General features: G+C 39.7%; 1 protein-coding gene across 6 annotated transcripts in view; it reads right to left on the reverse strand.

Annotated features, from left to right (window-relative positions):
* MACROD2 (mono-ADP ribosylhydrolase 2) overlaps positions 1-14,002 on the reverse strand; it is an 887,639-nt gene that overhangs the window by 687,252 nt on the left and 186,385 nt on the right. For 4 of the 6 annotated variants that reach the window (XM_061461529.1, XM_061461527.1, XM_061461526.1 and 1 more), the window contains exon 4: positions 8,919-8,948. The exons of the other annotated variants lie outside the window; for them this stretch is intronic. In XM_061461529.1, coding sequence (XP_061317513.1) covers positions 8,919-8,948 — 30 coding nt within the window. The remainder of the gene's footprint in view (positions 1-8,918; positions 8,949-14,002) is intronic. 6 annotated transcript variants of the gene reach the window in all.

The raw sequence follows: 14,002 nt of genomic DNA on the forward strand, positions 1-14,002 counted from the left end.
AACGTCCCTTAAAAATCAGTTCCACCTATATAACAGTTTTAATCCTTCAGTAGCAGTCACCACATTTCATTTTTCTTATTATGCCAAAAGTTCATCCCACTTTATACTGGCTGCCTGATAGAGGCTTCTCAAATCTGGAAGGAAGATAGGCACACAAAACTAAGGACAGACCTTTCCAAGACTCAACCATCCTGCCAGCTACTCTCCTGAAGGTTTTCTTGGCTTTTGAAAAGCAGTATGCTATAATCTGTAAGCGTTTTGCACAGAACAAAGGAACTTTGGAAAACTGTGATCGGCAAAGAGCCACTCATTTCTGAGTAGTGAAGCTCTGTGGCAAGAGCAGAAAACCTGAAATGGAAGGAGAGAGGTGACTGCAGACCTGATTTCATTTCATAATCCTTCATTCTCTGCAGCAAGCAATGTGTAAACTCTTTCTACAATACTAATACTTTCAATACTTGCATTTTTGCTTGCCTTTATAGACTAATCATGTTTTTTATTTAAAATTTCAGTTCAAAATTGAAAATATAGTGACTAAGAAGTAATTGCTTTATTCAGAAACAGAATGAACTAGCTACCGTAAATTCTCTCCATTATGGGAGGTGGTCTTTACTATGTGTTTAGGCACACCAGCGTGAAAGCCTCAGTGAATGGGCCGATATTCAAAAGTGCCTCTATGTCTACAAGTCAAGTATCTCCATCACTTCTTTATTTCATTTATTCTATTTCTTTTAATATTAAAATTTTAAACATTGAAATTGCATTTTGCGTTTTCCACCTACTGAACCCCAGTCCTTCTGCAGAATCAGGAAAAACAGCTGTAGACCTCACATCTGAAAACCAGGCTTAAAATCACCACCACTCCTGTTTGAGACTAATGAAACATGTCTTTAGTGCAGTGCTCACTTCATTCCTACCTCAGCAAAAGGGACACCGTGGAGATTGTTAATGTGAAACTGAACAACTTTGACAGGTGTCCCAATTTACAGATTTATCTTTAAGTAACGTAACAAATGCTTAATTTTAAAAACTCTTCTGCAGACTAGCACATACAGATACTGGAGTGCCTGACTTTGCACTCCCAGATTCTACTTGCACCCCAGGAGCTGTGCTCTTCACCTTCAACTACAAGGGGAGAGTCTCAACAGAAGGATTCCAAGATACTTGAACAGCACCTTGATAAACGAAAGAATAACTGTGTTTTCTGCATAAAAGACATACATGTGGGGCATACAGGTATCTGCCTGCACGTGGAAAAAGTGTTTAACATTTTTAGAGCATATGTCCAGTTCCTGTAACAAACATACTGTGAATAGCCATATATCATCACATGATATCTGTGAACTGGGGAAGGTTTCTTGTGATCTCTCATCCTGATTTGCAGCTCTGCCCCATAACATGAAACAAAAAGGAAATAGGAAGGAAATACATTCCTTACATAACTGCCTGCCTTTTCGACTTGGATTTTTACCACGAGCGCCTTACATTTTCAATGACCATGAATGAAAGGTCTTTTCCAGTCTAACAAAATTAATGCCATATTTTTATTTACTTATTAATACACACACAGTAAGTCTGACTTTCTGTAAAGACTGCAAGACTCAGTCACAAATATAGATAGTGACATGCATACATAAATAAGCATGTATATGTGAAAGCCACATATATATATATACATATATGGCAGAAGCTGTGTATGTTCATTTTTCAGTTGTGGGTAAGTAACACTGTAATTACCTGATAACGAATGAAACACAATGAGGAGAGTCAGCACGTCAGTCTATCTGAGAAAGAAAAACGCCTCGATTAAAGTGGGAGCTCAGAGTGTTGTGGACTCAGCACTCGGTAACTGATGACTGAAAAATAAAACATCACTTTCTAATGCCTAATTAAGTCAACACAGCAGCAATATTAAAAGGCTGAGGACAGCAGTGAGTAATTATGCCTGGACACACGAAATGTGAGGCTATTTGCATGACTGAAGCACTCAGTCACGTTCCTGTATCAGTGGCTGGGACAGGAGCATCACTTCAGAGAAACGCAAGCTCAACATGTATTTTTAAGAAGTCATCATTAGGGAAAATCATTTATGTGTATCAACGACTATATGTACACGCCTGAACTGAACACCTGATCACATACCTGTACCAGTTCCTGTAAGCAGCAAAACATCACTTTATGTTTTTTTTTTAAGTACCTGCTGGCAAAGTGTAATTAACAGGATACAATTAGGCAACAACTAAGAAATACTTTAAATCAATCCACACAGACTTCCTGTTTATGATTATTACCCACAACTGTAAGAATGTATCAAATGACTGCAGAAAGGAAGTTAGCACCCTATATAGCCCAAGGGCAAAATATGTATCATATTTAAACAAAACCAACCTCAACAACAAAAAAGAAACTCGAGTAGAGCACACACTTTAAATACAAGCATGGTAGTTTGAGTTAAGGGTCCTTGGAAATAAACTTACTTATTTATTTATAGAGCTATCATCATTATACCTCTAGATGCACTGCAAAAAGAGAAAATCCACTCATTTTAATTATAGCTAAACGAAAACTCACATGGAAATATCCACTGCAGTAACAGAAGGCAGAAAGCAAACATACATGAACAGATTGAAAAACAAAGAGAAAAACATTTCAAGAATAATTGACCTGTAAAGAAACACTTTGCTTACACAGGATGTTTGAATGTATTCTATAAATGCAGTTAAATTACAGAGAAATCTATTTGCTTTGATGTGATCCAACAAAATCCTCATAAATAATAACAAGATTTTGGGCTGATCTAAACACCTTGAAAAGGTTACTGCCTACCCTGAGCTACTGGGGTATCAATGGAACTGGTATTACTGCGATATAGAAATACATAAACGCATAAATACTGAAATTTTAATTGGCTGATGCACTGTCACAGTGGGTGAACTTGTGGATACAGCCCTCTCAAACCCACTCTGTTTACAGAGCTTATAAAGAACAGCATGCAAATAGTCAAAAGGGATAAAACACTTGAACACCCATCTGAATTGCAGTAGCAATCTTTAGCAGAAAGGGATTAATTAGCAACAAAGGCAAATGGCCATTTGCCTTATATTACCAGTTTGTCTTCATGATCACTATTCGCTAGGAAAATCTTTGTATCTCCATAGCTATTATCTAAATACCTAAGATATGATGATGCAGTGTACAAAGCAACCGAATGCTTTTGAAGATAGTCGAATTCCCAGATGAAGCACATTTGTTCCATAAAGACATTTGTTGCAAGCACACCCCAATCTGACAAATGCATTTGACATGATACAAGAACATGCCAACAGACTGACACAAAAAAACCTACAAAATAATAATGCTTATTTTCTTGATGAAAGAATCCTGTCAGTGCTCCTTTTCCAAACTCTTTTTTCTCTTCTCAAGGGATGCATTCATGTTATGTGCACGTCATGCGCAAATTTGAACTTTGGATTTAAACCCTTGCTTCACTTGCATTTAAATTATGTAAATATCAAGCCCAAGCCTTGTGAAATCCAAAACAGAGAGCATCTCATCCTGGTTCAGGATAAAAGAGGCTTCTCTTCTTCCTGTTATACATTTTCAATGGGCTAGCGTAGGGCCAGTCTAGTATTTAAAGTATTCTCACACTGCTAGGGGGTGTTTTGCAAGTTGTCTCATTCCTGCCTCCAATTCTCTCTTGTAAAACTTTCACTTCTCAGCACCATGAATATTCATTTGCTATTTAAGTTGATGTGAAGTTCCTATTCAGACAGTGCAAAACCTTCTTTTTTATTTTAGCAGAGGTTTAACTACCAGAAGGTAGCTGGAAATAGTTGTGTACCTGGGTCCCAGCTGTGAGAATAAAATCTTTATCCCTGGCCAGTGAGAGGGATGTCAAGTAAAGGTATTTGTGTCAGCTCTTCCTTCCTGCCACTACTGCCTGGATAATCGCTGGCTATTGGAACTCATTAGCCTGCAATTAATTGACAAATTGACAGGGTGGCTGGCAAACACCCATGACTCTGCAGCAGCACCCTGCCAGCAGTGATCCGCTGTTTCTGCAGCATTAGCAGCATCCGTGATGGTTGTGCTACACACCTGCTACACCCCTGCTTGAAGACGAGCAATTCCACCATCTATCTGGACCCAAGTGGTTGGTGCTCAAATCCAGATGCTCGAACAGTGATACCAAATGTGACATCTGTGACCTTCAGCTGTCATTCTGGAATGGTGGAGAGCACCACGCAACCATTCGCCCTATCTGCACATCCAAGCCTTTACCTTTGAGATCCCACTGGGCTGATATGGCACTAGATGCTTTTAAAGTGGCATACTGACCGCCTCCTGCACCATGCAATTTTGTGCTTAGAACAGCAAAAGGCTCCAGCCACTGAATAGCTCATTTTCCTCCTGATAAACCAGTTCTCCAGGACAGAAGTCTGTGGTAATTCTAGCAGGAGAAAACACTCTTTTTTTTTGCCATTATCATAATCTAACACAGATAAAAAGGGCAAACAAAGAAGACAAGCAAATCCCACTTTCAAAATGGAGCCCACCCAATAATGCACAGAGAAACCCAGTTCCCTGCTGTGATCATGAACACAAGCTCCCCATGCCGTAAGAGCTGTTTAAAATGACATGGCTACAAACCGTATCTTGGCAGACTGGAGAGGTAGGTCTGGTCTGCTTTTAAGATATGCTAACATACTTATGGCTATATAGGAATTAATTTTTCCCATGCCAGCTAAACCCCTAGAAAAGACATAGTTACACCAGCCAAAAAAAGACAGAGACAGAAAGATGGAGAGAAACAGAAAAGCAGACAGATCTCTTGTGGCAATAAACTTAAACTGGGTCCAAACAACGCTTCCAAAAGACTGTGAATATAATTCAGAGTTTTTAAAGACAAAATTACCATTTTTAAGTACAGAGCTGACAAAAATTATGTTCACAACAGTACACACTAAATGATGATGTCTCCTTCCTGAATGCCAGCACAGGGCAACAGAATTTTATGAGGCAAAAACCACCAAAACTCCATAGTTTCCTCTTTAAATACAAACTCAATTTAAGGTTAAAGAAAGCGAGCAAATCCAGAAATCAGCACGTAACAAGAACTTGATTACAGTCAGAAAAATGAAGTAAAAGAAAAATGAACCCCAAGGAAATTAACTGATAATTAAGTGGGGACAGTGGGGCATAAAACCCCCAAAACCCTGCAGAATATCCAAAACCATAAGAGGAAAAAGAAATCACGTACAATCATTCCTTAACAGAGCTGTAAAAGAATGAAAGCAAAAACTGCCATACAAAAATAGGGCATTTCAATTTCTCGGCAGCCAAAACTTCATGATACATTTTTAAAAGGGGTCACTTCTTCTCAAAATACCAAGTGGTTTTTCCTTCACTCCCTCCAAATGCAGGTAATTTTCTTAATAATTTTCACCTTTGCACCGTTGAACATAATGGGGCAAATAATACATGGTGCACAAATAAGTCATAATGCTCTGAGCAAGTGAACAGAAGCAGTGAGATGCTGAATGTGTGATAAATCCAGACCTGAAAGTGAAATACGCCTCCTAATTAAAAATCAATTATTAAAAACAGTAAAGAATGAGAAAGAAAAAAAGGCTCACTCACCAAAGTCATAATGAAATCCTGGAAACTTCAGAGTTATTTGAAAAGCAGAAAGAAACCTTCGACATCTATATTTAACTAAAGATTCTCCTAAGACTCTATTGTGGGTTTCTCGATTTTATGATTAAACAGTGCAGTGAAAAATTGTTTCTGGTATCTTTTCTGCTTTTATCTCTTCATTCCAAATGGCCACGAAAATGAAGAGACAGCATTTAAATGGGGAATGCGAGAACAAATCAGTGCTCTGGCTCTGGGAAATCAAAGTACACGGATGCCCTGATGTGGCTCTGAGGTGACACAGGGATGATAAGCAGCCACCAAAACCCATCAGCACCTGAACATACAACCAATGCACTTCATTCACTGACAACGTTGCCCCTTGGGTCCCTCAGCGGTTCTCCTCCAGAAGATGTTTTTACATACATACTGAGTAATGCACAAATGCTAGAGCAGGGTGTTCAAATAACTATTTCCAACTAATCTGAGCTCAATTCTGGAAAGATTTCAAACACAGAACAGCCCGAAAGCAGCTTAAAATCACAAAACCTGTTGCACAAGCTTGGACAAGTGGAAATCTCTGGTTTTCATTTTCTGGAAAACTAAGATGCGCATCCATACCCCCAGCAGTGACAAAGAGATTAAATTAACAAGCGTTACTGAAGAGATCTGAATCCCATTACTGGAGAAACTACCCTGGCATTATGCATTACCATAAATATTCAGTATCTTCAATCAAAAGAAGGCACTGGTGTTTACGTATACAATAAAGTTTTAATAATTCACTAGCAATATTTCACGTGGAGTGCTGCCGCCACTTCCAGCTGGAAGAAATATATCCAGAACTTAAAATCCAAACCCATTCAACTGGAAATGAAACGATCCCTTCTAGAGAGAGATGCACATGTTCAGTATCAAGTCCCTTTTCCCAGAGGCAGGGGCTCCCGGCTTCATCTACCTGAGGCAGGCAGGGGTGCCTCCATCTTGTGCTCTCCCAAGCAAGCTCCATCCTGCAGGCTCCCTGGACCCTTCCCTGCTCCTAAAGACCAACGGATGCACCCAAGGGTAGAGCCACAGACACCCCATGGCGGCTGCACAAACCTGGGAGTACTTTGGCAATAAATTTCCCAGAATTTTTCCTCAAAACACTCAGAAAACCTAAGGGAATGCAGCACTGTGAGGACGCACCAGAAACCCTCCCCAGGGGCAGTTCCGAGTCACAAACAGCCCCGCAACCATCAATAGTCAAACTCTTAAGCCATAAAATAGTGGAATTTGGTATTTTACCTGCGTCACAAGTCGGGGCGGGGGGGGGTGTATGTTGTTATCCTTCCACTGGAGATTAAAGTACCTGGGGTTGGGGTTCTGACCAGGAGGGATGCAGGGAGGCCTCCTCTGTGGGAGGCCATGGGGCTGCCCTGACTGCCCGCAGCCTGTTGCAGCCGGTTCCTCAAGGGACCCACAGCGCCGAAACCCAACCTGCCACAGGAGCTTACCCATGCTACTTATATTATACTTATTATAAGGGAACTTCCATAAAATGGTTTGGGTCGGAAAGGACTTTTAGATCAACTCACTCCAACCTTGGGCAGGGTGGTAAAAGCCCAAAAGGCCACCAGGAGGGAGGGAAGAGGCAGAGGAGAAGGCGCAGCAGCATCCTCCCTCAGCCTCATGTGCTGCCATCACCTCAGCCTGCCCAGAGTTGGGGGGGCAGACGAGGGAGTCTGGGAGAGGAAGAGATAGTTTCTAATTGACAACAGATTAACTTGATCCAATAGATTAACTTGATTGAAACTCCTCAACATTCACCACATAAGATGCAGGAAAAATCCCCAACCTGACCTGCAGCACAAGCTCATCCCATCTGCCGCAGAGGGAGAGACATGTTATCTAGTGCCACGCTGAACGGACATCAACTTTCGAAGTACAGTCCAGCTGAATAAATAGCACGGAAAGTCAATAGCCAAATCCTTTCGGCAGCAGCAGTGCTCTGGGAACCCGGCTGGAATTTGAATATTTGCATTGATTTATGATTTTCCTTTGACGTTACCAGCTGGGAGCAAGCGCCGCAGAGGAGGTACACAAATGGCTCCGCAGGACCAGGAGCGGCGAGTCAAGGATTACCTTTTAAAGGATTATCTTTTATAAAAGGAGAAGAAAAAATTTGGTACCCTGCAAACAACTACCTCGAATCAAAAGAAACAGATTAATCCAATGGGATTACCAGGTAAGGCTTCCCTGGACTTTAATGTCCAGACACACAGCTGAGAAACGTGCATGGTTTTGTTTTAGATACCCGGGCACAGTTGTCAAGCACCTTTTCATGGGGCACAAATAAGGGTTGCCTGCTCAGTTAGGGTGTTAAAACAAAAGCTTTGACAACTTATCCTCAAGCTTCATAAGCCACAGCGATCTTCTGTCTTTTCACAGAGCCCTTTCCTTTCCCCTTACATATGTAAGCTCTGATCATCAAGTCCTTTTAACTCCAGCCAGGAAGGAAGATTAGTCGCTGCCTGTACCGCTCCTGCACTGTGAAATTTCCAGAACCGAGCTCTTTTACTTCCCTCTGGGAGTCAGGGGAAGTCACAGAAAACTGAGATCAAGCTCTTCATGGGCTTTTTTTCCCCTGAATTGTTAACACTTGTGAAAGGTTTGATGGCCACGGTTCTACAGTATTACAGACAGCAAAATAGCGTCAATCAACCAGTATAAAACAGCATCCATGATTTGGAAAGAATACACTCTACATGCACTTGTGCATATCTGCCTTATTAGGAGGCACACTGGTAGCATATCTTACACGCACTGAAGATTTGTATTGAATTCTGGCAAACAGAATAGGGTAAGCAACCAAGGTGGCTTTTTTTTTTTAAGTACAAAGATAATGCCTCATTAATTTACTAAAATGACTTTTTACTGTGTTTTAATTATTTAACATTTCTTTTGAAACTGTTTTTAAACATGGACTCAAGGCTCCCTTGAAGTAAATTAAAAATCCTAAATACTTAACATAAAGCAGCTCAGTTCCTTTATGTTTCAGTCAGCCTTACTGGTCCAGACTTGGTCTAATGCAGAGGAGAAACCAGATTCAGCAGCAGTCACAAACCCTGCCTCTTGATGATATGAAAGGTTATGGACTTCAGTGAGCCCTCCCACCTTATAATTTTACATTTCTATCTTTTGAACTTATCACACATTGTTTTATAACCAAGTAAACACTACATTTCTTCAGCATATATTTCACACTTACTTAAGAATAAATAGAACATTAAGCAAAGACTCACCTCCTCCACCTCCGAGAAGGGTGGAATTAGCTGTAAGAAGAACAAAAGGAGAATTGTTAGCATTCAGCTTCCTAAATATAGATGGAGCCAAAACAGAAGATGCTTCACAAGATATTTTCCATTGTTTCAGTAACTTTTATACTTTTCACTTACCCAAAAACATTTATTGCAAAAACAACCATTTATGTAATTTGTAATCAGCCTTTCCCTTTGCACTGTTTTGCAATATCTTTGAACATATATGCTAATAAATAAGGCAGTAATGCAATTATTAAAGCTAATGTGTTGATTAGCTTATGAAGTTACAATTTTGAGGTAATAATTCTATAAACCACATTCCTTTGTGATTATCAAATGAAGTAAAAGTCTTTCATTTTAGAGAAACTTAAATAGACTTTGATGCAACTTTTGGGTAGCTCCCCTTGCTTTCTATGACACTGGACCTTTGAGGATGACAACAAGAATCCCTGGCCACATTGATATAAAAGGGTGTTTTACAAATGTATGCAATTAAATTGGGATTTCACTCAGTATGCTTAATTGCTTCTGTACCACAATCATCCAGCTACCCATGCCAGAAATGGATAAATCACTTATGGAAAGCAATTTTCAGAGCATGGTGACACAAGACAGTCCTTCAAATTAAGCTAGCACAACTGGAGCCATGCCAAACATTTTCCTTTCACTGCCTAGGCAAAAAAAAAAAAACAGAAGGAAAGCCTAGGCTTCTAAACCTGCCCTGTAGATGTGTGAGAAACAAATCCCTGTCATAGCATAACATAAATAGAGCACAAAATAGAAGCAAGACTATAAGGGATGAACATGAAGAAATACGCCAAGGCACTTCTTACTACTTGCTGATGAGTAAATGGGAGGCAATACCTCAAACCATTTTCTCCTCCAGGACAAAGGTAGATGGCAAAATACACAGGTCTTTTCTAGTATGCAAACTTTCTACCCTTATACATAATTGTTTCTACAACTTCCCTCTTCTCCTAATAGAAGACTGTAAATTCCCTGCTGCTGTTTCTTTCTCTCACTTACTTGAGACTTTCACAAAAAACAGATAGTTACCTTTGTTTTCCTCATTTCTTTTTCAGACATTCTACAAACACCTTTGACTTAACATCCACTTTCTGCTCAACCATTTGAGCCAGCTTTCCCGACACTGCAATAAAACTGTCTTCATTGTAAAGCTAGGTTTTCCATCAAAGTAGAATACCCAAGATCTCCGATTTTAAAAGCAACATGTACCACGAATACTATTACCTTAACAGTGACTCAAGAAGTAACTTTATACTATTCAAACTTCAATGTTCTCTAAAGAAATAAATATGCAGCTTTATATCCAGCACAGCTGATCATATCAAATCAAAGCAAATTACAGACGGTTATCCATCCCAGAACTGGTTGCTCCTACATTCACTGAGTAAGACAAGGACCTAGAGAGATGTTCTCATGCATCTTTCTGATCCAAGACCAGTTTTAGTACTCTGGAAGACTGGACAGGGGCAAATGGGTAAAAAAATCTTTATTTCTAGCCGTTTTCAAAGAAACACTTGGAGATGCAGAAAGGCTGGAGCAACAGGCATAGGCGCAAAATGGAAACTTGAAAAAGAGGGCAACATAATCATCCATACTTGATGAACATCTCTTGGCTGTCCTCTATAAAGTGCTAGCAGGGAAGAAATATTGCTTTATATAAATTGCCTTTGAAAAAAATATAATGATAATAATACTAAATGTGTGCAGACATACAAAGAGTGCCACTGAACTTCCATCTTTCTATACTTACTTGCTCTTGCCCTCACTGAAATTAGCTATTAAAGGCAGAGATTAAAAATGTATTTTTACAGCAGTTTCCAAAGGCTTCCTGTAACACGCAAAATCGCCTTCCCATCCATGCAGTGAGATGAGTTTATCCGAGACAAAAATCAGTGTACTTCATATCAGAAGAAAATACAAGTAACTAAGTGTCATTTGCCATGAGTATGCTATTCAAGCTTATTCTTTTTTGGTACAGTAGACTACACCTACAATTACTGTTCTAATTCTTAAATGAGTCAAATTCTAGAATTTCAGCTATTATGTTTGGGAGACTTGAGAGACACAGCTAAGACCTGTTATATGTCACTGTATCCAAAGTTTCCACTGCTAAAAATGTTCCTTCTGATACCCAGCCAACATCCCTATTGCAAACTCCCATTCAATGGCTTCTCAGAGAATTATGTTTCTCTCATTAACTTTTCCTGACAATGTTCATCTTTCCAATACTTTATAAAACTTGTCACTAACATGTACTATAAGTCAGCATCACACACTTCTCTATAGAAACAGCAAAAACAGTTCAAATACATTTTTGGCTGCAATGCTACAGCTATTGAAATTGCAGTAATAATTCACAGGCACTTTTTTGTAAAAGGAACTATGCTCGCATACTAGAAGGAAAATTAAGCCATTTTCCTATGATGCCAGGAAAGATCATGACTGACTTTACAGGATCCCTCCCTGAAAGATAGCATGCCATTCGAAAAGCAAGGAGTTCTACTTTCAGATTTTTCAGACCGCACCTGAAAGGTTCAATAAAATACACCTCTCTCTGTCCATCTTAGGGAAAGTTTTACCATTAAAGGAGTAACTCGTCACTTAGCACCAAACGAAACCTTTCCCCCTGCCAGAGCTCAGAGAGCAGGTCAGCACAGCCCTGTGGCTGTCATCACATCGCATTACACTGGAGCAAGCATGGCCTCTCTTCTCAGACCCTCTGTGTTAACTAACCTACAGCTGCATTTTGTCCATCAGTGCTTCCATATGATCAAGTCTCGCAAAACACTGCGAAAGGGGCTCCCACTGTAGAGGTACAACTATGGGTAGGTATGAGTGACCAGTGGTGGGACTCTGGGAGCTTCCATCTCCAGACCCAATGCAGTCCAAATTCCCCCCGGGCCTGCACCACTACACTGCACACTTGCACAGCTCCCCTTGTAACTCAGGGCATGCACAGCCTTAGGTAGCACCCACTACAACATTAACAGACAACTAGTACATTCATCTTGACCAACCTCTTATTTCTCTGTTCCAGAGCTGGACAAGATTCTGAAGTCACAGGATACTTGGAATGGGAGGAAAGAGGAAGACTGAATTGCTACCAAGTTACCAAGGCAAAAAACAGTAAAAAAAAACAAATAAGCATAAAAGGGCTCCAAAGAAATGTGAGGTAAAGACTCCTTGCAGCTGATTTCATTCCCCTCGTTACTCTTTCAAGTCAACCTTTCTAAAATTTCCTCCTTAAAAACTACACTCTACAATAGAGTCCTGGCCATTAATCCTAAAAACCCACTCACAATAAAAACCTTAAAATATTATTTTAATATGGACCCATTTATACTAAGAGGAGTGATGACAGAGAGTGGTCAGGCAGCCAGAATACGTACTTCCTTCTCAGACTGAAATACAACCCACATGGATAGAGCCCCATCCAAAAAACCCCAGTTAGCGATGGCCTGCAAGGGGCAGAGAGCTCATCTGATTTCAAATATTTCTGCCTGCACCAGTGACATAGGGTTCCATAAAAAATAGTAATAACAATAAGGTAAAACACAACCACATCTGGGCACCAGTTCCTGTGGTGTATTTTACACAGCGGCTTCAGGATGAGACAAATCACAGCCCAGGAGATGCTGTGCATCGCCACCACTTTAAAAAGTCTGGAACTCTGCGTTGTGAGAGACAGATCTCACTTCCAGTCAGCCTCACAACAGCAAATGGAAATACATCCAGAAGTATTAATATGGCTTTCAGCCCTTTAGTTATAGATTTAGGTACATTAGAACCATTAGCAGTAAAACGTGTTTCTACAAAGTTTAGGCTCATCTCTAAGAAAAACCTCTTTAAAAAGGAAAAAACCACTTAAAAGAAAACACAGCCTCTAATCACTGAGTATAACAATTTAGCCCTTAATGTGATGTTTATGACCCCAGATTCGCCAGAAATTCAGTATTTCAAATGACTTGGCCCCTCAATGGACTTGAATTTTTAACACAGAATAGCAGCATGAGGACAGAGCTACTAACCAAACTCCACGAACACTGCTCTGGTCTACCCAGAACACTCCACTCTTGCCCTAAGAAACAAAACTCCTTCCAGAACACTTCTGTGGGGGAGAGGAATAGGAAAAAAAAAGAAAAGAAAAATAGAGGACCTGGAAGGAAAGAATTTGAAGTCAGCTCAGTTTCTCATTATAGAATTCCCACAATGAGATCTCAGGTTACCAACATGTACAAATTTGAATAATGAATATACCAGCATATTTGACAAATAAGAACTGGACATGAATATTTTCAATCTCAGCCTTCTTAATGAGTGAAGTCATACAGGCTTCCAACACTTCTTTGACTGAATAAGCAGCACAGAAACTTTGGCAAAGGTCTTTTAACATTTCCCTCAATATTCTCTTTACAACAGCATCCTTGCCAAGAAGTAGGATTATTTGAAATTTCGTGGAAAGAAAATGAATGCTGAAGAAGTTCACCTCAAACGAAACTGAAAATCTTTCTGTGCTGTAAGCCAACAGTGAGAGAAAATGAAAAGGGAGGTATGCATGGGTTGCTGAAACAGACATTTGCAGACACAGAATTAGTTTTTCTGCTGTCAGTTTTGTGGAATTTAGAAAACAGAAAAGATGTGAACACCAGTTTTTTGCGATTCTCTGGGGATAACATGCTTTTAGCTTTGTTCACAACAGAGCCGAGTAACTCTGCTTACTTTTTGTTAGCATATACTCATCTGACAACATTTTAGAAACGTAAATTCTTCTGGGAGTATGTCTTTGTCAAGTATTAATGGCACTAGTAACTTAAATTGACATCTATGTCATACAGCCATGCATCTGTCAGGATAATAAAAATATACTTTTAAAAGATTACTTGATACTGTCTGACTTTGGCAGCAGATATTGGAGCTTATTTTGATGTAAAAAAGATTGAATATTTTTGTCAATACTTTCTAATTGTGAAATTTATTCAAGGAGACATCTTTATAACTGGCAGTGTTTTAAGACGCAAGACATTCTATTGCCTCAGACA

The sequence above is a fragment of the Pezoporus flaviventris genome, unplaced genomic scaffold (genome assembly GCF_033815535.1).
Source record: "Pezoporus flaviventris isolate CSIRO_AGI_PZ_B2104156 unplaced genomic scaffold, CSIRO_AGI_Pfla_v1 ptg000031l, whole genome shotgun sequence".
Taxonomy (NCBI): Eukaryota; Metazoa; Chordata; class Aves; order Psittaciformes; family Psittacidae; genus Pezoporus; species Pezoporus flaviventris.